The 27,649-nt window shown below is 56.3% G+C and overlaps 1 protein-coding gene across 6 annotated transcripts in view; it reads right to left on the reverse strand.

The window, feature by feature from the left end:
* The window catches only part of MROH1 (maestro heat like repeat family member 1), a 48,044-nt gene that overhangs the window by 5,412 nt on the left and 14,983 nt on the right, over positions 1 to 27,649 (reverse strand). For 4 of the 6 annotated variants that reach the window (XM_036281228.1, XM_036281226.1, XM_036281225.1 and 1 more), the window contains 25 exons: positions 26,050 to 26,128; positions 25,739 to 25,852; positions 22,762 to 22,835; positions 21,798 to 21,920; positions 19,001 to 19,105; positions 18,679 to 18,823; positions 18,463 to 18,503; positions 18,077 to 18,218; positions 17,396 to 17,448; positions 16,860 to 16,967; positions 15,841 to 15,960; positions 15,464 to 15,586; positions 14,618 to 14,764; positions 14,510 to 14,536; positions 13,403 to 13,525; positions 13,122 to 13,201; positions 12,929 to 13,040; positions 12,722 to 12,817; positions 12,173 to 12,277; positions 9,521 to 9,656; positions 9,303 to 9,415; positions 8,228 to 8,380; positions 3,733 to 3,887; positions 971 to 1,136; positions 243 to 439 (listed from right to left, as the gene is read on the reverse strand). In XM_036281228.1, the coding sequence (XP_036137121.1) occupies positions 243 to 439; positions 971 to 1,136; positions 3,733 to 3,887; positions 8,228 to 8,380; positions 9,303 to 9,415; positions 9,521 to 9,656; positions 12,173 to 12,277; positions 12,722 to 12,817; positions 12,929 to 13,040; positions 13,122 to 13,201; positions 13,403 to 13,525; positions 14,510 to 14,536; positions 14,618 to 14,764; positions 15,464 to 15,586; positions 15,841 to 15,960; positions 16,860 to 16,967; positions 17,396 to 17,448; positions 18,077 to 18,218; positions 18,463 to 18,503; positions 18,679 to 18,823; positions 19,001 to 19,105; positions 21,798 to 21,920; positions 22,762 to 22,835; positions 25,739 to 25,852; positions 26,050 to 26,128 (2,837 nt within the window). The remainder of the gene's footprint in view (positions 1 to 242; positions 440 to 970; positions 1,137 to 3,732; positions 3,888 to 8,227; positions 8,381 to 9,302; positions 9,416 to 9,520; positions 9,657 to 12,172; positions 12,278 to 12,721; positions 12,818 to 12,928; positions 13,041 to 13,121; positions 13,202 to 13,402; positions 13,526 to 14,509; positions 14,537 to 14,617; positions 14,765 to 15,463; positions 15,587 to 15,840; positions 15,961 to 16,859; positions 16,968 to 17,395; positions 17,449 to 18,076; positions 18,219 to 18,462; positions 18,504 to 18,678; positions 18,824 to 19,000; positions 19,106 to 21,797; positions 21,921 to 22,761; positions 22,836 to 25,738; positions 25,853 to 26,049; positions 26,129 to 27,649) is intronic. The other 2 variants (XM_036281227.1, XM_036281230.1) reach the window with 2 other exon arrangements.

The following is a 27,649-nucleotide window of genomic DNA, read 5'->3' on the forward strand; positions in this document are numbered from 1 at the left end:
CAGCTGCCTCCTGGGCAGTGCCCATCCCAAACTGCCCAGAGGAGTGAGGAGGGACAGCCCAGGAGAGCTGCATTCCCAGTAGGACAACGAGCCCTCGAGTCCCCGGGCAGGCGCGGCTATCGGCACAAGCTCACCCCGCGGCCTGGCGCACACGCTCCAGTGGCAGTCACAGTGCAGCGCACCAGGCCACACAGGCTCGGTGCTCAAACGAAGGCACTGGGCAGGAGGCGAGGACCTGTTACCTGCAGGGATCCAGGGTCTTGGAGACCGAAGCAGAGCTGGTGGCCCTCCGCTCCTTGGCCTGCAGGTTCCGGGGCAGCTGGACGCCCACTGTGCAGCTGACACGCAGCAGCAGCCCAGCAAACAGCTCAGGGTAGAGCTCGGTCACTGCGGGCCCGGACGCTGGAGCAGACGTGACCTCGTGCAGTGCACAGGTGGCCTGGGGACAGGGACCACCTCAGGCTCACCCCTCCCTTTGGGCCAAGTATAATGAGGCAGCCACTGCGAAGGCGGGGCCCTGCTTCCTCGGACCCAGACGAGCCCACGGCCTGTCAGCGTGTGCCTTGTGTGCACCAGAGGTCTGGGTTCTGGGGCGGGGTGAGGGCACCTCAGAAGGGCCAGGGCTGCCCAGCTGGGCCCTCTGGAGCAGGAGGTGGGCTCAAGGGCTGAGTGGCCACCCAGGGACAGCCCCCGACCATCTGCGCTTGACTCCTGAGCAGAGAGGAGGAAGGAATTCTCACAGCTGCTTTACTGCTGGAAACACTGCCAAGCCGGGTTTACTTTTTCCGCAGGATGAAACAGAGTGGACTCCCGTGGGGACTGACACCTGCAGGGCCTTGACGAGGCTCCAAGCTCTGAGCTCCAGGCTCTGGGGCCCCAGTCAGCTGCCAGGTGCCTGCAGGGCGGTGCCCAGGCCACCTGTGGGGTCATCCCACCAGTGAGGAGAAGGGAGCATGGGGCCAGCACTCACCGCAAGGGGCAGCAGCGTGGCCACACGGTCCGGGGAGCTGCTCAGCAGGAAGGCCCGGCTCTCCTTGAAGGGGACGTCTTTGTTCATCTTCTCCAAGAGCAGCCCCAGGACCTGTGTGGTGAGGCTGGGCTCCACCGCCAGTGCCCGCCACAGGGTACAAGTGTGGCTGGAGCAGGGGAGAGGGTGGTCACCTGGAGGCCACTGCAAGACCCAGCTCCATGACCCCTACATGCCCACCAGGCTCAGCTCCAGCCAGGTAGGAAGAGGTGCCCTGAGCTCAGATCTAAATTCACCCTTCCTCTGACCCCAGGGGTCCATGAGCAAAGGTCCCGGGGGGTGGGGGGTGGCAGGAGCACCTACAAACACCTCTCCCAGAGCAGTGAGCAGCACATGGCCAGAGGCCAGGCACACAGGAAATCAGCCAGTGAATGAGGTAAGCAGGTGTAGCCCGTGGCTATCAGGGCTCAGATACAGGAAGGGCTGTGCTCAGTGTTAACATGTGCACAGAGAGAGTGAGAAACTTCAAACTCTTGTAACAGACAAGAGAACCAATGGCTCTTAGGAATGACACGCAGCACTGTGCTCAGTGTACTCGTGTACAGCCTGGACCAAGAGAAGAGGGAAACAGCAAACTGGAAGGCGGAAGGAAGAAATCAGAACAGCGCAGGGAGATGGAACCAGAGACAGGTCTGCAGACACTGACCTGCGTCCCAGGAGCAGAGAGGGTCTGAAGAGAAGCAGGCTGAGAAGTGCCCAGAAATGCTGCCAGACACTGACTGGACTCAGATAGCTCAGTGCTGACCAGCAGGATAAAAGGGTCCTGGGCCCGTCTGGAACACGCACAGGCCAGTGACAAGGGATGTATCCTGCACACAGAAAGGGCGCACACACCAGGAGCCAGACACAGCACGTCACCTTACACACAGTGGAAGAAACCTTGCTAAACTAGAATTCCAAAGGCTGCAAACAACAGTCGAGAAGAGTGGCCAAACAAATACATCTCAGGCCCTGGCCGCTGCGGCTCAGGGCTGAGCACTGTCCCATGGACTGATAGGTTGTTGGATTGTAGGCTCGGTCCCTGATGGGGGGTGTGCAGGAGGCGGTCGAGCAATGTTTCACTAACATCGACATTCCTCTCTCTCCTAAAAAAATAAAGTAAAATAAACCGAAATACAAATACATTTCAGGGAACAAAGCGTAGCGTTTCGGCAGCAGACCCTCAGAAGGACGTCCTGGAGGGGCCCTTCCAGTGGGAGGAAAGTGAGGGCGAGATGCAGAGTGAGTGGCCTTTGGACAGATGCACACGCCACCCGTGACGGTGAGGACACACCACAGGGACGTGGTGGTGGGCAGCTGGGCGGCCCGTCCAGTGCGCCCGGGCAGGCACACCACTGTGGGAACAAGTGAGCATGCTGGGCCCACTAACAGGTTCCTTCACGTGACTTCATGTCATGAAACACTATGCTCTTGACTTTCTCCATCCACTGAGGAGTGTAAAACCCATTCCAAGCTCACAGGCTGTGCAACAACAGGCGGTGGGTGAGATGAGGGCAGAGCTACCCATGCTCACCCTGAGCCAGGACAGCCCACTCCTGTCAGAGCTGGTGTGCACACAGAACACCATGTGACCAGAAAGACGAGCGACCGCGCGTGTACCAGAGACAGCCGTCCCACAGCCCCCATTCGCCACGTCCCCAGAGTGAAGGCCTGCAGGCCCCTCTGTGGGTGACGCCCCCTGGAACCTGAAGCAAAGGGATGAATGAGAAGCCACATGCAGACACATGTGGCTGGCGGACAGCACATAACCACTGAGGGGCGGCGACGCCAGGCAGTGTGCAAAGGGCTGGAGGGAGGTGCCATGCAGGATGTCCCTGTGCCCACGTGGGCATTTTAGGGTGACCACTAAAAGAACAGAAGCCAAGTGCACTTCCAAAGTAACTAAGTGAGGGAAATGAAATTATAAGAAAACCCTGACAATCCAAAAACAGACAAGAAAGGAGAGAAAGAAAAAAGACACGTGAGGCAGACACAAAAATAAGACTGGACTCAGGCCCAACCATGTCAGCAACAAAGCGCAGCACTAAGATAGGGAAGCGGCAGGTCCGCAACTCCGGTGGAGGAGGCACCAGGCAGCGCTGCGGAGACACGCCTCGCGCCTCGGTGCAAAAGGCCTTGCCCACGAGAGGTGCATGGCCAGGCGACAGCCGGGGGCCCCACGCAGAGCAGGGCCAACAGGACGAGAAGCACATGCACAGGGTCTCCGGGCCATGGGCCTCCACCAGGTGGAGACGGAGGAAAGGCAGCACCTGTGGGCCCTGGGACCACAGCAACAGCCCCTGAAGAGTGAGGTGACAGGGGACGCAAAGGAGACGTGGACTAGGACGGGGCACTGATGGGACTAGGAGTGTAGCACAGGGGACAGGAGCCTTTCCTGGCTCAGAGTGAGGGCCAGGCCCTGGGGGCCTGCTCACAGATGGTGGAGATGCCCCTCAGAGGACAGGCCATGAGAGGTGGATGGTGCAGCCCGTGACAGTGAGCCCAGGTCACCCACTGAAGCCTAGTAGCCTCCACAGAGGAGGAGGTCACAGCAACCCCAAGGCAGAGGTGTTTCCCACCCACCCAGGGCCTGGGGTCTCTCTGGTTCCCACAAGGAAGAGCCGAGTGCAGAGGCAGTTGGGGCTAGGGGCACAGGGCACCACACTGGGGTAGCAGGGACCCCTGAGCCCGGTGTCCACCCCAGCAGGCTGGCAGGCCCCCGGTACCTGTCAAAGGGCAGGGGGCTGCCCAGGAGGCTGGACACCACTGCCACGTAGTGCTGAGACGCCAGGAGGTACACACTGTGCTGTGCAGACTGCAGGACGTGCTCCTCTCGGGTCTCCTGCAGCTTGGAGCGCAGCACGCTCATAATCTCAGGCACCTGCGGGTGATGGGCTCCAACGTCAGACCCGGATGCAGGATGACTTGGGGAGCACCCATGCCAGGGGCTATCCATATGGGGCCACAGGGAGGGCAGCCCAGGAACCGCAGAGCCCCTCAGTGGGGCTGGGGCAGAGGAGGGAGCCTGGTGCCCTCTGGGGTCTGCATGGAGCACTGATGCCAACAGACCCTGATGGCCCCTCGCACCCTATTTAGGGTGACCCAGCCTGCGGGTGCACAGACTGCCCACACAACTGCCTGCTCTAATCAAGGAGAAGGTGGGCAGTGGGCTGGGGATAAAGGGCAGAGAAGGGGAGATTGACTGAGGCCCAGATGGAGGCTGGAATTAGCCAGGAGCGAGGGGGTATGGGGGCATTCCCCTACTGCAGAAGCCACAGATGGGGCAGCCAGGGCGAGGCTGCAGGTGACCATCCCCCAGCCCGGAGCTCCTCCAGCTGGCTCAGCAGGGCTTGAAGGCCCTGTTTTGGGCATGGCCTCATCATTCTGGGTGCCTGTGCCCTAGGCGGTTGCTGGCCCCATCCACAGGGACGCCACCGCCATGCTGCACACCCAGAAAAGACCTCAGTCTGAGGTGAAAGCAGAGGAGACAGAGCTGCGGAGACACGGTCCCAGGACAGGGCTGCTGTGTACTCTGCCAGCCCTCGGGTCCCAGGCAGGGTTGGCGGAGGGATGGCCCAATGAGGCAGTGAGAAGGGGTTGGCCATGGCTCTGCCTGCTCATACAAGCAGTGCACATCGTAGGGACCCCTCCCCAGAGCTGCCCAGGGCAGGCTGGACCACTGACCTCAGGGACAGGTGCCGCCCCTCCCACTGCCTCTCAAAGGGCTTATGAGCACAGTGGTATTTTTTTCTTTTGACACCTTAAGTACAGAAAGGGTATCAGCCCACTATCTGGGCCCCCCCTTCCAAGGAACTGGGCGTGGCTATGTCTCTTGGCCCAGAGGGGCCTTCGACCCCTACAGCCAACGAGGCAGCACCCTCTGCTCCTGGCTTGGGTGGCTTGACAGTAGGAGGTGCTGAGCTTGAAGCTGCGCTTCCCACACAGGCTGAGCCGGGGTCTTGCTCTATGACATTCGTGGACAGACTGGTGAGGATCGTGCCGTCCATGGCACACACCTGTGTCCTGGGCTCTCGGCGGGGGAGGCAGTGGTGCCCTGAAGGTATGTAGGCTGGTGACTGCGAGGGGACGCCTGGCCCGAGCAGTCACTGCTGTGGCCCTGGGCCCTGCACTCAGCCATCAATGTCCTAGGACCCACGCTCTCAGACAGCCGTGCACTGCCGACAGCCTCAGCGCTGGGCTGCCCTGCCAGACACGCCGTCTCCTCATCTCCACAGACCCACTCCTTCCTCTTCTCACTCGCATTTTGCTTCTCTGGATGTTGGCACTTTTCCGTGACCTGTCTTGTCACAGGTATTTCTCATTGGCTCAGTGGGTTTACCTATCTTCTCTAGCATTTTCTTTGCTTTTGCATATTTTTTTCCAACAGGACCCACTGGTGCTTGTGAGCAGCTTGGATCTGTGTGTCAATGAACTGTGACAAGTGTCCCGGCACTCAGGTGTGGAGGGCTCCTGGGCTGCCATCCACACCAGGGCCCACTCAGTCCCGGGACAGGGGTCTCTGCCTGCACTCTGCGCCTGCCAGGCTGTTCCAGGCTCACTTTCCCTTTCTGAGGTGTGACCCACATGCCTAGTGCGCCCACAGTGCACATACAACTCAGTGTTTGCCAGCATATACAACGGGGCTGTGCAGCCATCGCCACCATCAATTTTAGCACATCCCATCACCCCAAAAAGAAACCTCATACCTATTAGTCATCATCCCTGTTTCCCTTTCCAGCCCCTGGCGACCACTGGTCCACGTTCTGTCTCTGGATTTGCCTGTTCTGAACACCACGTGGCCTTTGGTGCCTGGTGCTTCGCGGTGCGTTTTTCAAGGCCTCCCATGCAGACTGTCAGCGCTCCATCCCTTCTCACTGCCAACACGTCTCCTTGCGGATGGCCACTCTGTGTATCTGCACACTGACCGAGAGCCAGTCTGGCTGTCTCCACCACCTGGCTGTCTCCACCACCTGGCTGTCCTGGGTGCTGCTGGGCACCTTGCTCCAGCCTGTGTGTGAACACGTCTCCATCTCCCCTGGGTCCGCCAGGAGCAGGACTGCTGGGCCCTGTGGAGACTGTTTAACTGTCTAAGGAGCTGCAGGGCATTCTGCAGAGATGGCTCCATCTCCCCTACATTCTGTCTTCAGTGGGGTCTCCTCTCTCCTGTTGCCTTGGCCTCCCCAGCACACCCCTTCCGGCCCACAGAGGCCCTTCTCCCACCTCCCACACCACTGAGGTGAGGAGCCCAGTGGGTGGCCCCATCTTGCCCTCTGTACTTGACACTGTGCTCTATTTTACAGTGATGGTCACATGTCACCTGCTAGGACCACACTTTCTCATTCAGTGTCAGAGGAAATCCAAGTGTTGACTTGGCAGAGGTCCCCCTGCCAAGGTCTCAGGGCAGGAAAGGAAATGGTGGCCCATCATGACCCCTGTGGGGACAAGACACTAGAGGCCACGTCACACTGAAACTGGTGGCAGGTGGCAGATCTGCTCAAGGACGAGCCTGGAGGTCAGGAGCACCATGCCCCTGTGTCTGTGACCCTGGGCTGGGAAGGAGACAGCTCGGCAGCTTTTCCTCCAAAAGCCCAGCAGCTGGCTCAGTGTGTGGGGCATCTGCCTTTACTAAGAAAGGGAGGGAAAACAAAGTTATAAAACTCCTAGAAGAAAACAGGGGAGAAGCTTTATGACATTGGATTTGGCAATGATTTCTTGGACACTACACCAAAAGCATAAACAGACATGATGCTATATCAAACTTTTATGCATCAAAGGACACAATCAACAGAGTGAAAGGTACCTACAGAATGAGAAAAGTATTCACAAATCATATACACAACAAGGGTTAACATCCAGAATATATAAAGAACTCATACAACTCAACAACAACAAATCAAATAACCTGACTTAAAAGTAGGAAAAGGACTTGAATAGACATCTCTCCAAAGAAGACATACAAATGGCCAACAAGCACAGGAAAAGATGCTCAATATCAGTAATGGTGAGGAAAATGCAAATCAAATCCATATGAGACACCACTTCACACCTATTGGGATGGCTATAGAACAAAACAGGTAACAACAGTGTCGGCAAGGATGCAGAGAAACTGGAACCCTCCCGCACTGCTGGTGGGAATGTAAATTGGTGCAGTTACTATGGAAAACAGTATGGTGGTTTCTCAAAAAATTCAAAACAGAATTACTGTATGATTCTGCAATTCTTCTGGGTATCTACCCCAAAGAACAGAAAACAGGATGTTGAAATATTTACACGTCATGTTCACAGAAGCCAAGAGAAAGAAGCAACCGAAGTGTCCACCATTAGCTAAGAGGACGGACAAGTTGTGGTACTTGATGCAGAAAACGGGACCACCAGCGGCCCTGCCTCCAGCTGGCTGGTCCCCCCACCCACCAGCACGGAGACACAGGGCACCTTCCTACCACTCACATCTGACCTGGACGCCCCACTAAATGCAAAATAAAATCCAAGCCTTCACTCAACTGTCACAGCTGTGCCCTCCTCCCAACTTCCTGCCACACTTCCCCTCCCGGGCCCTGGCCGCCAGCACCCACGCGTGCCTGAGTGCCGTTTGAGGTCCTTCCCCTCCCCAGGCGTTACATCACACATGGCCCTTCCGCCCTTCCCATGCTGCTCACCCCTCCCTGAGACGGCATCCGAGATATCAACAGAAAACCTGTGTCCATAAAGTACTACTGCAAATCAGTAAGAAAGTGCTCCCCACGCATCCGACGCAGAGTCGTGCACGTTTGGGGACGACTGTGGGGACAGCTGCTTGAGCGCGCCCTTGGAGGATGCAGAGCCAGTGAGGTGTAAGGGTGGGCAGCACCTCAGTGGCCTTCTGGGCCACCTCGCTGCAAGGCCCTCTGTGCAAGTACCGACGACCCTCAGTGCCTGAGTCCTCACCAGCTCCATGACCTCAGTGCATGTTCCTTCCCATTTCCTTTTCTCACCTTACTTTCTGAGCAGAGTGACTTTTGCCAAATTTTAACCTTAGTCTTCAAACAAAAAAGAAGAATTTGCCCCTATCAGGCCCGCAGGGAAAGGGGGCAGAGCAGTGAGTGTCAAACCCTGGCCAGCAGAGCCCCAACTTACCCAGCCACGCCCCACAGGCCTAGACAGCTCCACTGCCCACCTGCACCACACCCAGTGCCTAGTCCGGCCCCGCCCCCAGGCAAGCCCCACCCACACTGTGCGCCTCACCTTCTCCAGGAGCATGTTGCCCCGCTCCTTCAGCAGGCAGTTGATCATGACAGTAGCTGCTCGGGAGCAGTTCTTGTCGGGGTCTCCCAGGCTCTCAAACAAGGTGAGCAAGAGGCTGATGAGCTGATCTGGCGGGAGGCGCTTCGCAATAATCTAGGAAGAGGGCTGCCGTGTGAAGGGCTTCCAGGCATACATCTCTGGGAAGGGCCAGCACCATCCGCTCCAGCCTCCCCACCCTCTTCTTGGTCCTGCGCTGTCAGGAGCTCCTGCAGCCCATTCACAGGAGCCCCAGCTCCCCACTGGAGCTTGGTCAGGCTTAGGATATAGACTGAGGGCCCCTGGAAGGTGGTTGCAGTCCTGACGCATGGGAGTGGGCTGGAAGTGGCCCTGTAGGGTCAGCCACTCTGCAACTCTCTAAAATACGGAGTTAGGGGCAGATGGTGAGAAGTCTCACTCTGGCAGCCTAGCCCGAGGCCCCCAGGACCCTCAGCTCCCCCACCAGCCCAGCAAGGGTGCCTTTCCTCCTCCACTGAGCACAGCAGGGCAGCCATGAGGCCAAGGGGAAGCACCACGCCATTCACAGAGAGGGCAAAGCATAAAAGTGGCTGAACATCAACATGTTTGATCCCAACCACAAAGTTCCTGCTCCACTTGGACTAGCCCAGGTCTGGGTCTTTGCCTTCCATCATTCAAGTCCCCAGAAAACAGGCCCTGCTGACCCCCTTCCCTTCCTTCTGCTGGAGAGAAAGCCTTTGGACCCCTGAGGGCCATTTTCAATACCAAATGGAATAGCAGCACCACCCCGGCTTGGGGGCTCACAGGGTGGGCCAAGGCGCAGCCTTCTCAACCCTTTGGAATCAGGAGCGTGATGGAGGTGGTGCTGTTCAGAGGTGGTGCCACACAACTAATTCTCTGAATGAAACCTGAGGTGCTCCACCCGCACCCCAAGCCCACTGGCCCCATGCTGCACCCCGTCCAGAGCCCTACAGGGCCCACAAGATGCAAGGTGCTCCTATGAGAGTCCTTCTCAGCCCAGACAACAGCCTCCAGCCATCTGTGGGCTGTTTGAAGGTACCTGAGCTACGCTGTGGCAGGTGTGGAAGAGGATGGCAGGGTCAGGGTGCACAAGGCCATCCTTGAGGGAGAGGAGCCGCTCAACCACGTCATCACGGTAGTCATGGGAGAAGCCTGAAGAAGCAGAAGGGAGTGTGGAGCTGGGTAGGACCTCCCTGGCCACCTGGGACCCAGACCACTCCTCATCCCTCTAGCACCTCTGCCCAGCCAGAGGCTCACCCTCATAGCCCAGCTGGAGGTAGAGCAGGGAGTAGACACAGCTCACGGCCTCCTGGCGGGTGGCAGGCCACAGGTCCGCACACCGTGGGGAGAAGAGGCCGACGAGAAGGCCCAGGTTGTGGAAGGGCACCAGGGCCTGGAGAGGAGGGGGTGGGTGGTGCTGTGGGGACACTGGGGAGGATGACCAGAGAGGGGAGCTGGGCCCTGGGTATGTGGGGGACGTGGGCAGGTGCCACATGTACCACTTGGACCCAGATACGGACCCTGTGGCCAACATGGCCCCTGATGAAGTCTGCCCCCTGCAGGGGAGCCCTTGCCACCCCCAGTGTGGGCTCCACTCAGCTCAGCTCCGACCGTTCGCAGTCCACTGGGGTCCCTAAGCGGGGATGAGGGCCAGGCTGGCAGGGATGTGCACACTGAGGGTAGATCAGGAGAAAAAGATGGAGCATCCCCAGGTAGCAGAGGGGGCAGGGCTCTGCCGACTCCACCAAATCCCAGGGGAAATCCCCTCCCCTACAAGGCAAATCCCATCAGGTGAAGGAAATGGCATGACATCCCTTTCCACCCTAACTGGGTTCTGGTCCTGTTTTTTTCAGAGCCCCTTCTCTCCTCAAATACTGAGCCTTACACCCTCCAGCCCTGGGCCGTTGAACACCAGTTAACACCCCCAGCTCACACCCCTCGGCCTTCTTGCCCCGTCCTGGTCCTGGAGTCACCAGCATGGAAAATAACAGAGGGGAGGAGGCTGGAGTGTTGAGAAAAGGACCCTGGGGACCAGACGCTGTTCGTCTCATCAAGGTCAAGTGTCTGCCACGCACACACAATCACAGACTCGAGTCAGACTGGGGTGACGTGAAGACTGGCAAACCTGAGTGCGAACAGCTCGTCCGTGGCGCACAGACGGCAAGAGCCATCAGGCGACACACAGCAGGCTGGGCCACGTAAAGAATGGAAGTTTGGGTACATTTAAAAAAAATAGGAAAACACCAAGAGAAAACACCTACAATTATCCTGATAGATGAAAAAAATAAATAAAAATAAAAACGATATCTGCAACATCCAATCTGTGCTCCTGATGAAAATTCTCATTAAGGCCCTAGCCAGGTAGCTCAGTGGGTTAGAGCATCATCCCAATACACTAAGGTTGCAGGTTCGATCCCTGGTCAGGGCAAATACAAGAAGCAATCAATAAATGCAGAAATAAGTGGAGCAACAACCTGACCTCTCTCCAATTAATATACTTAAAAATAAAAGTACTGCCCTGGCCAGTTTGGCTCAGCGGTTAGAGCGTAGGCCCGCAGACCAATGAGTCGTGGGTTTGATTCTGATCAAAGGCACGTACCATGGTTGCGGTTTGTCCCCAGCCCTGGTCGGGTCATGCAGGAGGCAACCAGTCAATGTGGTTCTATCACATCGATGTTTCTAACTGTCTCTTTCTCTCCGCCCCTCCCTCCCACTTTATCTGATAATAAGTAGAAAAATATCCTCAGGTGAGGAATAAAAAAATAACAATAAAATAAAAGTCCCCATTAAAACAAATGGCACCGCGGAACATGGGGACAAGCAAATGTAGCCCAGCAGGTCAGGCCTCGTGCTCAGCGGTCAAACTCCCCAGATGGGGCCATCGTTCCGTAGTGTTCCCAAAGTGCTATTGAAGGAGGGACTAAGGTGCAGGTAATGGGGGAAGAGCCAACATCTCTAGCATTTGTAAACTATATGATCGTGTATCTGAAAAGCACAAGGAACTAACTGAAAGTTCTTAGAAGTAACACAGGAGTTGCCCTGGCCAGTTTGGTTCAATGGTTGGAGCATTGGCCTGCGGACCAGAGAGCTTCTGGTTCGGTTCCCGCTAGGGGCACGTACAAAAAAAAAAAAAAGGAGTAACAAAGGAGTCTTGAAAACGACCCAGTTACTAAGTATCCCAGCAATCAGCAGTAATTAGGCACAACTGAATACAGTTACACTGACAACCACAACGAAACACCCATCCTCAGACTCGGCTGACTCGACCACTCAGCCCATGGATCCCGTCTCAACCGCAGCAGGGCTGTCAGGGCTGTCGCACCAAGCCAAAGTCACCTGGGTTAAAGGCCTTGTAAGGACAGCTGGGGAATCTGGAAGCGCATGCGTGTGAGCTCCGAAGCCTCACCAAACATTAAAACGCTCACCAGTGTGGCTCCTGGGCAAGCCCTGAACACCGCACCTGCCCCACGCATCTGCCTTTCCCACACCCTCTGAGCGGTCAGGCTTTGTCTTTGCCCCAACGGCTGCTTCCAGCTCCAGTGCCCTCGTTTTCTCCTTCTGCACCCTGCTCCCCAGCTGGCGTTCCTTCACTGGGGAACATAACACACATCCGTCCGGGCTGACGCATGGGCTCTAAGGACAAAGTTACCCATCAGACTGAACTCTGAGTGGCCAGCCCTGAGGACACTCCTGGCCCTGACCAGCCCTACATGGACGTCTTCAGACAGAGCATGGACAATCTCTGGAATGTGGGATGAGCCCAGGGTGGGGTCTGAGGACAGCCAGAAAGCCCGCTGGGTGATTCGTGACGTGAAGGCAGCAGACAGCAGTCTCCGAGCACAGGAGCGGGGGTGGGACACCTGGGAAGGTGGGGTGGGGGCAGCTGTGTGGTCACTGCCTGTTACTCACACTGACGCACAGGTGCTCCAGGAAGAACTGCAGCAGGCAGGCGCTCAGGCCAAGTGCCCGCGCCCGCTCGTAGCCCCGAGGGGACTTGATCCATGGGCTCAGGTGCTGGGGAAGAGGGGGGCTTCACACAGGTGCCAGCTTTGGGGACAGCCCAGGAGGCAAGAGCCTGTGCACTGCATGCAGGCCAATGTCCCTATTAGGCCACCCTTCCAAGCTTTGGGGGCCAGTGGGCCGGATCTGAGAGGGTCATCACCGCTGCAGCTCACCCCTGCCCCGTCTCTGTCCTGCTGGCCTGGATCACACACATGGCCACCCCAGGTGGACCCAGAGCAAGCCAGGTCACCACCTGCCCACCCCACCTCAATGGCCCCAGACGATCAGAAGCACCATGAAACGAAGGGAACACAGGAATAGACTCCAAGCCCCATCTGGGCAGCGCCCACCCCCATCTGCACACCTGCCACACACCCCACATTGCAGAAAGCACCAAATGGCCCCTAGGGCCCTGAGAAACAAATGAGGGTTGGCTGCCAGTGCCCCACTGCACACCTCCACCATGATCTGCAGGCCCTGGGGGGTCATGTTCCGCCGAAGGGTGCTCCTCAGCAGATCCTCAAGGGCATGCATGGTGTCCAGGTACAGGGACTGGAAGGGAGCGAAGGAGGCGCTGGCTCCACCAGTGACCCCACTGGCCATAGCAGCCTCTTCTCTGCCCCCCATGGACACTGGCAGGGGACAAGGGGCATGCAGAGATACCTCCTGGAGGCCATCCTCCCCCTCGGGCTCGGGCAGCACAGCCATGACACTGTGCAGACAGCCGTGGATCATGTCTGTTTGCGCCTGCTCTTCCAGCTCGGGCTCCAGAGAGCTGAACTGCGAGTTAAGGGCTGGGCCTGTCCAGCTGTCTCGAGCCCTCACCCCAGGAGCCAGTGCCCAGAGGAAAGGATACACCAGATGGGTGCAGGCGAGCATGGCCTTCTTCCGAATGGGTGTTCGGAGGGAGTCTTGGGGCTCTGCCTTGATGAAATCCTGGGGGGACAGCACATGACTCAGGCCTGGGCCAAAGTACCCGCTTTCCTCCCCATCATGCGCCAACTTTGGGCCAATCACTGTGCCAAGTAGGTGCTAGGATCCTCCCTGATGTGCCCCGGCCACCCCAGACCCATCTCCCCTTGTCTGTGTCGGCACCCTCCAGCCACCCCAGGCCCCACCAGGCCCACACAGCCTCACCATCATCTGGGACACCAGCTCTGCCTTCCTGGAGAAGTGGAAGGAGCCGGCCTGCGCGCTGCTGCAAATGGCCTGGCACACCATGCACACGCTCTGGGCGAGGCACAGCTGCAGCGCCGGGTCCTACAGGGACAGCGGGCTGCAGGAGGCCACCAACACCCTCCCCAGTGCGGCTCTGCCCTGAGGTGGTGGCCACTGCCTGTTGGCCCATGGGGCTAAGCCCAGAATGGGTGGCTGCCCACAGCAAGACCACACCACACGTCCCCTGTTCTTAAGGGCTTGTTAAAGCCACAAGGACCAAGAGAGCACCTGTAAAGGAACCTTGAGGACTCAGCTCTCTGCCTGGCCCAGGCCCTGGGGTCCCTGGGTCATGGCCTTGGGCAGACAACTGCAGACAGAAGGCATGTTCTGTTTCCATGTCCCCTGCACCCTGTGGTGAGGCTGGAAGGGCCCCCCAAGATGGGAGAAGGAAGGATACCCAAAAAGAGCGGCAGCAGAGTGGGGCTGCTCCTGTCTGTCCCCCCAACTTGGCCTCTGGGGTCTGGGGGACATGGATGGTGCCCCCCCCCACTCTAAAGGGCTAGAGAGGAGAGACAACTCTTAGGACACCACTCCCCCAGCCCAGGAGATAGAGGGTCTGTCCTCAAGGGGAGGGCCCGACAGTAGCAGAGAGGGGCTTCCCGATTAGTGCCAGAGGTTCCAGAAGGGAGACGGGTTAGTAGGCCAGAGGTCACTGTCACCGGCTTCGGAAGGTAGCCCTTTCCCAGGCGCTTGCTGAGAGGTCAGCCCCGTGAGCATCAGGGAGCAGAGCCAGGAGAGGGACTGCAGCCCGCAGCTCCCTGCCCCTGCCTGCAAACCCACCACCACTGCTCAAGTGGCAGAAGGCCCCCTTCTTCCCACCCACCATCCAGAGCACAGGCCAGGGCAGGGGAAGGGCTGCTCAAGGTACATAAAGACAAGCCCTGGGGTGGGGTTCCAGAATGCCATCTCCAGGGACCAGGACCAGGAAGTCCCAGCAGGTACCCCCCTGGCTCCTGTCCCTGAAGCTCAGCCCAGCCCAGGGGAGAGAGAAAGGCATAGTCTGTGCTTATCACCTACACACTGTACCTTGGTCTCTACCTTTATTCCCAGAACCTGAACAACAAAAAGTGAGAGGCATTAAAATGTGAGATCATGGCGTTGGCGCCCTCCCCCGATGCCCGTCCAGGGGCCCACCTTGGTGCTGAAGCACTGGAACATGTTCCGCAGGATGTCGGACTCGGCCCTGGCCAGCACCAGCTCACGGGGGGCCCGTGCGGCCACGTGCCCATAGCACAGGATCAGTGTGCCCTTCACTTTCTCTACCTCGTGATCGCTCCGATCCTGAGGCAGGGCGGGAGGCAGGACTCAATCACAGTTTACCCGCCCCCCCCAGGACCCCTCCTACACAACCCCCGAGTTTCTCTGAAAGAAGGCAGAGCTGCCAGCAACATCAGAGGCTTAACTCTCAACCCCAGGGGGAGCCCCTCCACTGGAGACAGCAGGTCAAGCCAGACTTGGGCTCTTTGGGGACCAAGGGACAAAGACCAAAGGTCTGAGTGGGGGACCAAGGGGGGAAGATCAAGCAGGAGGAAGAGCTGGGGAGTTGAGCCAGGGTCCCCTCTGTCCTTGGGGCTTGCTCACACCTGCTCACACAGAAGTGTGGGCTGGCCCTGCACATCCAGTCCAGCCCTGAGATTCTGTGACCGGGACAGGCACCGGGAAACAGAACAGGGAGGGACAAAGGCTCAGGTATAGGCACACAGCCCTCCTGAAATGGGCTTTGGCAAGAATGCGGCCTCCGCTGACCACCAAGGGGCAGAGGTCGAACAGATGGGTGATGAGACAGCAGAGGAGGCAGCTCCCATCCTCAAGGCCCAGACTGGCAGAGGGCTGCATGTTCCCTGACACCAGCTGAGAGGGAGCCGCGGTTGCCCCGCCCACGAGGAAGCAGAGACTGGATGCAGCTTTTGGATGCCCCACCTCCCAGGACCTCAGAATCCAGGCCAGTCCCACCAGACCTCCCCAGCCTGACCGCTGTACCTTAAAAATGTTGAAAATGCCAACGGATTTTCTGAACACATCCGACCTCACAAAGTCCTCCAGCTGGGCCAGGGTGTCATCCAGGTGGGAGATGGCACAGATCCCAAAGCAACAGGCCAGACCCTGGGGAGGCACATGGGGCACTCACACTGGGCAGGACATGTGCAGGGGTGGGTGCGGGGGCGAGGACAGGAGGAGCACGCATCATGCATGCACACTGCACACACATGTACACACCACATGGCTGCATCTGTGCACAGCACACACACATGCACACATGCTCATGCTGGCTCAGTGCCTGAGAGGACAGTGAGCACTGTCAGCCAGCAGTGGGCCCAGGGCTTCCTGGGGGGCGGTTGGGGAGCAGGTGCTGACACCTCGCGCTCAGCCTCCTCCTGGTATCTGGCGGTCTCCAGCAGCTCCTGTAGGAGTTTCCTCACCACGTCCTTACTGGAAGCAGCACCCAGAGCAGTCCCCACGCATTTATACAGGAAGTTCTGCAGCAAAGCCAGGGAGCGAGCTGTGCTGAAGCCCAGTGGAGGGAGGCCCAGAGCTGCCAGTCAGCCATGGGAGGGGCTGCTGGGAACCCATGGCACTGGCTACTGCATGAGCAGGGAGTCTCCCAGTCATCAGCCACTATGAGGTGGCTCACAGGCCTTCGTTTTCTGGTTCTGCCAGAGCCACTAGGGCCACCAGAGACAGACTCAGGCAGCAATGAATCAAAGCACAGAAACTTGGACCTAAGGACCATGCCCAGAAACAGCAGGCCATCCCGCCACATTTTCTCCCAGGGCGCCTCCCCCACCCAGCACCTTCTCCTGGGGCGTTACCCCCATCTGCACCTTCTCCTGGGGCATCCCCTCCAACCCAGCACCTTCTCCTGGGGTGTTACCCCCACCCAGCACCTTCTCCTGGGGCATCCCCTCCACCCCAGCACCTTCTCCTGGGGCACCCCCCAGCACCTTATCCTGGGGCGTCCCCTCCAACCCAGCACCTTCTCCTGGGCATCCCCTCCAACCCAGCACCTTCTCCTGGGGCACCCCACCCCAGCACCTTCTCCTGGGGCACCCCCCAGCACCTTATCCTGGGGCATCCCCTCCAACCCAGCACCTTCTCCTGGGGCGTTACCCCCACCCAGCACCTTCTCCTGGGGCACCCCCCAGCACCTTATCCTGGGGCATCCCCTCCAACCCAGCACCTTCTCCTGGGCATCCCCTCCAACCCAGCACCTTCTCCTGGGGCACCCCACCCCAGCACCTTCTCCTGGGGCACCCCATCCCAGCACCTTCTCCTGGGGCACCCCCCCAGCACCTTCTCCTGGGGCGTCCCCTCCAACCCAGCACCTTCTCCTGGGGCGCCCCCCCCAGCACCTTCTTCTGGGGTACCCCCCCAGCACCTTCTCCTGGGGCGTCCCGTTGTAACAAGGTAGCTGCTTGCACATCTCCAGGCTCAGCTGGCAGGTCCACGTGTTGTCAGACACCACAGCAAGACTGTCCCGAAGGAACTGCGGGCAGGGGCAGCAGTTGAGGGCTGGGAACTCGGCCTCCACAGGGCTGGCTAGGGAGGGACCAAGGCCCAGGGGTGTCACACAGTGACCTCAGGGTGGTCCTATGTCAAGGCTCTGAATGGTGGTGAATGACCTTCGAGTCCAGGCGGACATGCAGCGGTTAGGTGTGCAGACAGCTCTGGGCCAGGCAATGGACAAGACAGAAGGCTGCCATGGCCAGGGCATCTCAAAGGCCCTGTAATCTGGCTGTCACAGCAGGGAGGCAATCTGTGAGGGCAGACAATCCTCACCCCAGAGACACCTGCCTGTCCCTCCCCCAGCCATGCCACTAGGTCAAGGCAGGTAACACTACCCAAGAAAGGCACAGCCCTCAGGCTCTTCCCACCCAGCCAGGCCACACCTCAGCCTCCTCTCCCTTCTCTCACCACCAGCAGCTTCTCCTCCCACTCCTTCTGTGACAGGGTCTCCTCAGTGTGCTCTGGAATGACAGTCACCAGTCAGTCTGGCAGGCGGGCCCATCAAAACAGGCAAGAGTGGGGTGTTCAGAGCACCCAGCCAGGTGCCACCCAGCACTCCCCACCTGGACCGGGCCCCGCCCCATCGTCCAGAGCACAAAAAAAAGCCAGAGTGGGCCCACATCCCAGGTGCTCCCAAGACACCAGCAGGAACACCCTTTGGCCTGCTGCCCAGACCCTATCCTTTTTGGTATGTGCCCCTACCGGGAACCAAACCTGGGACTCTCTGGTCCACAGGCCAACGCTCCAACCGCTGAGCCAAACTGGCCAGGGCAAACCTTTCTTTTTTATTTTAATTTTTTTCTTTATTGACTTTAGAGAGGGATGAAGGGAGAGGGGGAGAGAGAAACATCGATGAGAGAGCATCAGTTGGCCCAACCTGGGCATGTGCCCCAACTGAGAATCGAACCGGCAACCTCCTGGTGCCGCTCAACCTCTGAGCCACACTGGCCAGGCTGCCCAGACCCTTTCTGAATCACAGTGGAGGCTATTTTTTCCACTTACAAAACCCTGATCCCCACAGGCCAGTGCTACCCTGACAGTCAGAATGGGATCAGAGGTGGAGGGGCCCACCCACCTCCCAGGCCTCACCGTCCAGGTACTCCAGCAACAGGGGGATAGTTGTTGCCCACCGCTGACCCAACGAAGGGTGGATGTCTCGATGCAGGATGTTCAGGAGGCACAGCGAGGCAGCCCCGCGGCCGCCCCCCAGGTATGGGCTGGAAGACACGGTCTGCAGAGGCGCAGGTGAGAGCTCATGCCCAAGCCAGACCACAAGGCTGCCCATGAGGTGTTGGGATGGAGGCAATGAGTCCCCCAACACACAGCTCCCCAGTACCCAAATGGGAGTGCCCGACTGGCCCCCACTGCAAAACAGTGTCCTTTCCTTAGCCGTGACAGCACGAACACAGGGGACCCAGGGACGGAGGGGAGTCTACTTCTCTCCTGATGCCCTCAGAGGGAGCTGTGCTACTTACCAGAAGCCTGGTGGCTATGGCGTAGGGAGATGGCAGGGTCACTGCAAAGGAGACAAGAAGCTCAGGGGTGGCTGCCTGGGGCCAGGCAGGACGGGGTGGAGGGGTGGGGCTAATAAGGGGCAGGGCCTGGAGGGGCGGTGACTGGGGGTGGAAGGGTTGGGGGCAAGGTCTGGGTGGGGTCAGGGTCTGCCGCCTGCGCCTGCAGGTTCTGCGCACCGTTGCCATCGTACTGGATGAGGAGGGTGTCAGTCCCTGCCTCCTGCCTCTTCTGGGCCAAGTGCACCAGGCTCCTGCAGAGCGGGGTCAGTGCCCCGGTGAAGTGCACGGGGGTGAGGAACTCAAGCAGGTACGGCCAGAGGACCTGGGGGCAATGCCATGGTCTGTCTCAGTAGTGCGGCTGCAGGGGCCACAGCCTCAGAGAGGCTCCCCTGCAGGCACCGCGGTACTCTGGAAGGTTTGGCCAGTTTGGTAGGCACTGGGCCAAGGGGCCAGGAGGGGCGTGGTCAGTCACAGGGCGGGGCAGGGCCCACACACTCACGTCACTCATCCTGTCCACAGTGGTGCTGACCAGGTAGAGGGTGCTGACGCTGATGTCTCGCACACTGTCGGCAGTGGGCTCCTCACCGTTGCCGGGCTTCTGAGGCTGGGGGTGTGGGGGTAGGAACGTGGAGCACCACACAGCATGGCTGTTTTCCAGGGTTCCTGGTCTGGGCTCTGGGCCGTGAGGACACAGCCTGTACAAAGACTGGACAGACCCTGCCTAGCCACCACCGAAGGGACACCCATGGCACCTGCCATGGACAGGAAATGAAGTCTTTGCTAAAACTGCCCAGGAAAGCAGGCTCACCTGGCTTAGGTCTAATCTCCAAAATGAAGGAAACCCTGAGCACTCCCTGTAAGCCACTGGCTGCCTGAGAGGTAGCTTCATCCCTGACTGGCAATGCCAACTGCAGAGCTGGGAGGGCCTACCTGGAAACATGACTACCTGAGAACACTCCCACTTCCACCAAAAACAGACAAGAACCTAGAGACAGTGAGTGGTGCTCATTCGAGAAAGAGAATGACCAGTTTTCTAAAGGCTTTGCCTGGCCATCCACTCATGCTTTGAAATATCAGCGCCCAGCACTGCTCTGAGCCACTGCTCTGGCTGTGGAGACTTAATATCTCTTGCTTAGAAATCAAAGCCAAGGAGAAAAACTAGGGATATTCAGGCCTTGAATAACAATTTTTAAAGCTCGCTCTAAAAATATAGCAAACAACTTTGAAAGCCTGACCACTCATTAGCCAAAAAGACTCTTAAGCATGGAAAAATACCTGGCCAGATTCAATGCAGATGATGAAATAAAATTACAAATCCACGATAGCCATGAAAAGCTGTTTCCCTAGAAAATGTTAAATATCTTAAAAGAAACTTTGGGTTAATAAAGAACTCGAATAGAAACTGCACACTATCCGACAGCGGACACTGAGGCCACAACAAAGTCCATCAGGAGCAGAAATACGAGGACACACAGACCAAGAACATAAACTTACCCTGGAAACATACTATAGGTAGGGAAATACTAACATGAACCATGAACGTGAAAAATTATACGAGCTGAAAGACAGACTCTGACTCAGGAAGTTAACAGTGAGATGGTTATTGCTGAGGAAGAGATGACTGACTTGGAGGAACAGGTCGCAGACTGGAGGGAGAATAAGAACCAGAAAGAAAGATGAAAGACAGAAGTGTTACCATACAAACAGTACAAGTACTAGAGAGAAGTAAAATCAGAGAGCCAGAAAAATCTAAAGAAACAAAGGAGACAAATATAAAAGATAAAAACAGCTCATCTGAAAAGGGTCCAGAGCTGGAGACAAGGACAGTTCAAGGTGAGCCTGGAACATCGCCCTGTGCCAGAGAGGAACCGACAGAGACAGTGCCACAAGGACACCTGCCAAACTCAGCACAATCTGCCACCAAAACCAACAACAGAAATGGATTAAGGACCACTGCATAAAAAGCAGCCCACAATCCACACTGAAATATACACGAGAGTAGGAACAGGAAAGCTCTTTGTTACAACAAAGGGCCAAACAACAAATACAGAAAAATCAATGGAGTTAGAAAATCATAAATTGATTCTAAAACTAGATCAATGTTTAATCAGCAAAATTTTTCAAAGTTTGTCCACAATGTAGCGAGTGTCAGAATTTCCTCCTTCTCAAGACTGAGTAATACTCCACTGCATGGCCTGTGCACTGAAAGGTCATAGGTTCAGTTCCCAGTCAGGGCACATATTTGGGTTTCGGGTTTAATTCCCGATTAGGGCACATACAGGAGGCAACCGACTGATGTTTCCTCTCTCTCTCTCTCTCCTTCTCCTTTCCTCTCTCTCTAAAATCAATAAAAGCATGTCCTCGGGTGGGGATTTTAAAATGAAAAGTTTTTAAAGGGTGCATTTTGCTGTATGTGGATTAGACTTCATAACCCTGACTTAAAGGAGAGTTGAGGGGTGAATACAGTCGAAACAGCCAGTGCCCTTGTACCTGGACTTCCAGAATGGTTCGGGGCTCGCTGCCTCCAGTCATTTAAGTCTCATTTCCTCGGATTCAAAATGTTGACAAGGAATCAAAGAATTCACTGTAGAATCTTCCTTACCAAAAGGTGTTAAAAGCATATTTCCTACCATGGGAGTCCATCCTCCCCAGTTGTGCCCAACAACCCTGACAAGGGACCCATCCTCCCAAGGCCGAGGAGAAAAGCACATAACTGGGTTCGCTTATGAGGCTCCTGCCACTGTTAGGGACAGACTCGCAGCCTCCACTAGCTCTGGCTGAATTCATGTTTCAGCATCAAGGTTGACGCCCCATTTGGGGGCACACAGGTCCCTTGTCAGGCTCGTCTGGGTGCTGAGCTTGGCAGACAGGCCAGCTCTGTGGACCTGGAGAGACCAGGCCCAGAGCAGGAGGGCGGCTGAGGCTGCAGTGCTCACCACAGGCTGGCGGCAGGGATGTCATGACCACCCCGTAGTGCATTTATTTCACCAATGTCTACCTTGCGCTTCTTCAAGAAGAAAGTGGGATTTGCTTAGTAGCTTTTTAAATAGAAAAGCCTCAGAGAGCCCTGTGCCTGTTCTGCCTCTCCCATCTGAGTTCTGGAGCTGAGGAAGTGACCACTGGGGTGCAGAGGCCCTGACTAACACTAGAGAAAGCTGCTGGGCACCAGCCCGAGGCTTCACCCGGCCTGCCCCCTCCTTGAAGCCTCGCACCTAGCAGAGCTGACAGGTTCTGGCCCACATTCCCTAGCAGAGCTGACAGGTTCTGGGCTGAGCAGGTGGTGGGCGGCCCCTTACCTGGGTGTCAGGGGGCAGCGCGCACTGCTGCACGATGTACTCCAGCATCGCCTCACCCCCAGGTTGCTCCAGGTAGCCGTGGTGGGCCATGGCGCTGATCACCTGCACCACCGCCCGCTTCACCTGCTCGAGAGACAGGCCCCGACAGTCCAGTCTGGACACAGGAATCTCGCCCTTTCCTCTGCCTGCAGCTAGGCCTTAACCACACCTGCACGTGCACCTGCACCTATACCTGTGCCTTCCTCACTGCCCCTCGAGGATTTCTCACATTCCGGGGCTATGCTCTTCCTGTTCCCACCCCCACTCTGTATCACCCTTCATTGGGAGGTCCCTCCATCAGCTGCTGTCACCCACACCCTGCTGGGAGTCCTGAGCCTACTGTCCAGCCCCCCTCAGTGGCTCCACCAGAGGGCAAGGCCAGGTCACTGTGGCTCAAAACCACACCCGCTTCCTAGAGCTAAGGTTTCCTCCAGGGCCATGCCATTCCAGCTCAGTCTCCAAGGGGCTGGGGACCGAGGTCTACATGATGGAGGCCCCAATGAAGACGCAGGCCAGGGGCTCCCAGGGTGGCAGCTTCTGTGCACTGTAACATCGCGGCCCATGACTCCACGGGGAGAGGACCGCTGGGGTTCCATACTGCAGCCTCCTGGGGCTGCCCCACATGCTGCACTCATGCTGTGGTCGCTCTGTCTTTTTACTGTAACTAGCCATAACTGAGTATGCTAGTTCTTGGTAGTTCTAGAGTCCTTCTAGAGAATTCTTGAACCTGAGGGTGTTGTTGGGACAGTGCCTAACTTCATACCTGGGGGAATGTGTCAGGAACAAGACGTGGGGACTCCCAGACACACAACTCCTGCATGCCCTGTGATGCTGAGGGCCACCCACCCAGGCAGGGGTGGTGTCAGATCCCAGCCGCACGCCCTGCAGGGGCCGAGGGTGCAGCTTGGCTGGCCCTGCGACTTACCTTGCTGTTGGTGTCCAGAAGAGGAAGCCTCATGGAGGAGAGGATAAAGGGTTTCTTAACTTCCATCTGAGCAGCTGCAGGAAGCAAACAGGTGGTTTGGCCTCCCCTTGGACAATGAGGCCTGCCAGTCTCCACCACCGTGAAGCCCAGGCCCTGTTGCCTGGGTGGCCTCAGGTGGCCCTCCATGTGGGGGGAAGGGGCGCGCATAAGCAAAGCCTACCACTTCTCTCCAGAGAACAAATGACTTTTTCCCCCTATAACATTTTATCCCATTAAAAAGCTAGAAGGTGGCCCGGCTGGTGTGGTCGACTGATTGAGCGTTGACCCTGCATGAAGAGATCGCTGCTTCAATTCCCAGTCAGGGCACATGCCCAGGTTGTAGGCCAAATCCCCAGGGCAGGGCATGCAGGAGGTGGCCAATCGATGTTCTCTCTCATCGATGTTTCTCTCTCTCTTTAAAATCAAAAAAGGAAAATATTTAAAAAGCTAGAAGGTTGGCAGTTTAGGGCAGCAGGACAGGCAAGGAAATGTGAACCAAGAATTTCATACCTAGCAAAACAGACCAAGTATAAAGGCCCAAAGAAACTATTCTCAACAAGCAGAAATCAGGACTGTGTTCCCACCAGCCCTCCTGTGGATCCACAAGATAATGAGCTTTCACAACCAGGATGGGAAGACACACTCATTCAGAATGACATATGCAGCATTACTGACAACAGCCAAGATGTGGAAGCAACCTACATGCCCATCCATAGACGAGTGGATAAAGAAGCTGTGGTACATATACATAATAGGATATTACTTAGCCATAAAAAAGAATGAAATCTTGACATTTGTAATAACATGAATGGACCTAGAGGGTATTATTCTAAGTGAAATAAGTCAGACAGAAAAGGACAAATACCATATAATTTCACATACATGTGGAATCTAAAGAACAAAATAGATGGCCCTAACCGGTTTGGCTCAGCGGTTAGAGCATCAGTCCTTGGACCAAAGGGTCGTGGGTTCAATTCCTGGTCAAGAGAACGTACCTGGGTTGCAGGTTCGATCCTTGGCCCCGGTTGGGGTCATGCAGGAGGCAACCAATCAATGTGCCCCTCTCACATCGATGTTTCTCTCTCTCTCTCTCTCTCTCTCCCTCTCCCTCCCTTTAGTTCTGTCTTAAAAAAAACTAATGGAAAAATATCCTCAGGTGAGGATTAACAACAACAACAAAAACTACACAAGGACAAAATAAATGAATGAACAAACAAAACAAAACAGAAAAGACCCATAGATACAGAGAACAAGCTGATGGCTGCCAAAGAGAAGAGGGTGGGGGGATGGGAATTAAAAAAACAAACCACTTCATTTTTTTGTTGTTGTTAATTCTCACCCAAGGATATTTTTCCATGGATTATTTATTTATTTATTTAATTTTTAGAGGGAGAGGATGGGAGAGGGAGAGAGAGAGAAACATTGATTGGCTGCCTCCTTCACACCAACTACTGGAATTGAACTGCAACACAGGCATGTGCCCTGACCTGACCTGGAATTGAACTGGTGACCTCTCAGTGCAGGGGATAATGCCCAACCAACTGAGCCACACTCCAAATCAAAATAATGAAACATGACAGAGCCACACGTGACATGTGCCCTAAGGTGCGCTAGACAGTGAAAAAGTCTTTAGTTTAAAAAAAATCTCTCTCTTTGCATATACCCACAAACGTGTAAACGCAGAGAAGTACCTACAGGGAAAACAAAACAGGTGAAGACAAGACAACTTCTGGAAACATCAACACAAAGGCAGAATGAACCAAGGAAAGGCCAGCGTGCCAGGCGCACAGAAACGCTGGACTTCTGAGTGGAACTAAGCGTCTCCACCAAAAGTAAACAGAAATCAATAAGGACACCAGAACTGGCTGCCTCCACCTCAAACAGCGCCTGAGGAGCCCCGAAGTCCCTGCACCTCCTTCAGCCTCAGTTTCCTCCTGGGGGGGGGGGGTGCTACTGCAGGCTGCGGTCTGTCTGAGCTACCACTGTCCAAGGCCCCTGCCCCTTCCCAAGCTGCCCCACATCCACAGTTTATGACCCAGTGCCAACCCCTGAACCTCACAGGACAGAGTCAGCACACTTGCTCCCCAAAGGGCCAAAGAGAAAGCCCTGCCGGCAGCAGGGTCACGTGAGGTCTCTATCACCTCTCTGTTAGCCTTTGCAGCCTGTTAACTTTAAAAACCCCTCCCAGGCCCTGGCCGGTTTGGATCAGTGGTTGGAGCGTCCGCCTGCGGTCCGGAGAGACCCGGGTTCGGTTCCCGCTAAGGGCATGTACGTCGGCTGCAGTTTGTCCCCAACCCTGGTTGGTCGTGCGGGTGGCAGCCACTCGATGTGTCCCTTTCACATCGATGTTTCCCTCTCTCTCTCTTCCTCTCTCTCCCTCCCACTCTATCTGTACAAAAAATGGAAAAATATCCTCGGGTGAGGATAAAACAAAAACAAAAACAAAAACCCCTCCCAGCCCTTGGGCTGTAGGCCTCACATGGCCCCTGCACAGAGTCTGGTAACAGGACACAAACAAGACTCATCGAAAACACAAACTTGGTGTGAAACAGGTCCCAGTTCAGTGCTGGGCAAATTAGCCATAAAAGTGGAAACCCTGGAACCTTCCAAATAACTGAAGAAACCTTCAGACACATGCAAATTGGGGGACATTCTATAGGACGACTGGCCTCAACTCTTCCAAAAGGTCTCATCTAAGAGATAGCTAACAGTGTGTGACCCACCCTAAGGGGCAGCTTCAGTAGACAAGGTCTGTCTTGTCTGTGTGGCTCTGGGCCATCCACCAGTGCTCGACTGGGGACAGAGACGCAGCACCCAGCATCTGTAGCCAGTGACAGAGGCAAACTTCTCAAAAAGTTTGCAATTTTGCAAAATAGAAGGTTGGGAAACACTGTTAAAGAATTCAAAGCAAAGCTCCTCAGGCACTCTGCACACTCACCGGCCGAGTTGATTATGTGCCTCAGGACCTGCAGGCTGCCCACACGGGTCCTCTCGTGGCTGGAGTCCAGCTTGGGCAGCAGGAAGGCCAGCAGGCGTTCAGGTGAGCAGCAGGCTGTGGGGGAGCCCTTGGACTGTAAGGAGCTATCCCTGCTCCGAGCTGCCTCTACCTCCAAACCAGCCAGCAGTGGGCACACTCGGGGCTGAGGCCCATGGAGCCACAAGCAGGCCCAGGCAAAGGTGGACCCACACTGAAGCGGCCACCGTGCCCACACCCCCAAGCGAGGGTTCCCAGGCCAGGCCACCGCTCACCCAGCACTGTGAAGCAACGCAGAACCTCCTTCCGGTTGCTCGTCACTAGGGGACTGGAAGATTCCACAGGCACGCAGATCTGCTCCAGGGGACAGGGGACAGAGGTGACTGGGATGGCACTGCTGCCCTGGGGCCCAGCTGAGTAGGAGGGTAGGCCACGGCTCCTGACAAAGCACCAGGCACATGCATTGCTGAGGGCCCTGGGCTTCTACCCAAACTGACCACAGCTAAGTGCTGGTCACAGGCTGGCCTCACCTGCCAAAGCAGGAGCTCACCCTGCTATTGGACAGGATGCGGACAGGGCAGGGCGGGGAGACTGACGGGACCTCCGAACACACAGCTGGGCTGTCTCAAGTGGAAGGAGTTTGGTTGCTTCATTAGAGCCCATCTTGTGAACCAGAGAGGTGACTGGCAGTGCAGGGAAACCCTGGACCCACAGGCCCTGCCCAGCCTGCACTCAGCCAATTCTTAGAGCTGGGGAAGCAGGTGGGGCAGGCGCTGGCCGAGGACTCCGCTCCAGGTCCCCAATGTAGAGATGGAACCTGGTTACAAAGACACCTCTCCTGCCTGCTCTCTAGTTGCTCACTCACTCTGGGGGAGCAGAGCCATGTCCTGAGGACCCTCAAGCAGCCCTAAGGACAGACACGCAGCCAGGAACCATGGCTTCTGCCTACAGCCATGTGAAGGAGCTACCATGGGAGCAGAGCTTCTAGATCAGCAGTGACTGCAACCACATAGGACCCAGCCAGAACCACTGACAATCTGCTCCTGGGTGCCTGGCCACAGTGACCGTGAGATACATAGTTTCTGTTTCAGGTGCTAAGTTTTGCGTCACTGGTTACAGTAGTAACAAATGCAAATGGGCAGTCAGGTGGAAGAAAGGTGAGCCTGGATTCTCACCCACTTTTCCCTAAAACAAACCCCAGATAGAGTCAACAACACAAGTCCAGGGAAACAGGAAAATCTGACAAGCAAGTGCAGAGTCAAAAGGGCTTTCTAAGTATAAGGAAATCTGAGCTGTAACACAGAAGACAGAAAACAGATGAAGTAAAAATTATGTTGCATGGCAAAGAAATATCATAAACAGAGCAAAAATAAAGGACTTTTTTTGTCCCTTCCACGGGTCACTGCTGGCGTAGAGAAATGCTGCTGATTTGTATGGTCAGCTCTGACATGTGTGTACTGACTCAGTGCACACATGAGGGTTCTGGATGACAGTCATCACACAACAAGAACTACTGAGTGTTTACAAGTGACAGGTGCTATTCTAGGTGCAGGCCTTGAGCAAAAGAGACAGAACCCAGCCTCATGTAGAGGTCCCTCTAGCGGGAGAGGCAACAAGCAGTCACTGATACAGTTGACCCCTGAACAATGTGGGGTTGGGGGTACTTACCCTGAGCAGTAAAAAATCCACATAACTTTGGTTCCCCAAAAACTTACTACTGATAGCCCACTGTGACCAGAAGCCTGAACAATACCATAAACAGCCGATAACACACACTTTGTAAGTTATGTGTGTTATACACTATATCCTTATGATAAAGTGAGCTACAGAAAAAAGTTACAGTGCTTATTGAAAAGAATCCACCTATAAGTGGAC

Source organism: Molossus molossus, unplaced genomic scaffold (assembly GCF_014108415.1).
Source record: "Molossus molossus isolate mMolMol1 unplaced genomic scaffold, mMolMol1.p scaffold_m16_p_33, whole genome shotgun sequence".
Taxonomy (NCBI): domain Eukaryota; kingdom Metazoa; phylum Chordata; class Mammalia; order Chiroptera; family Molossidae; genus Molossus; species Molossus molossus.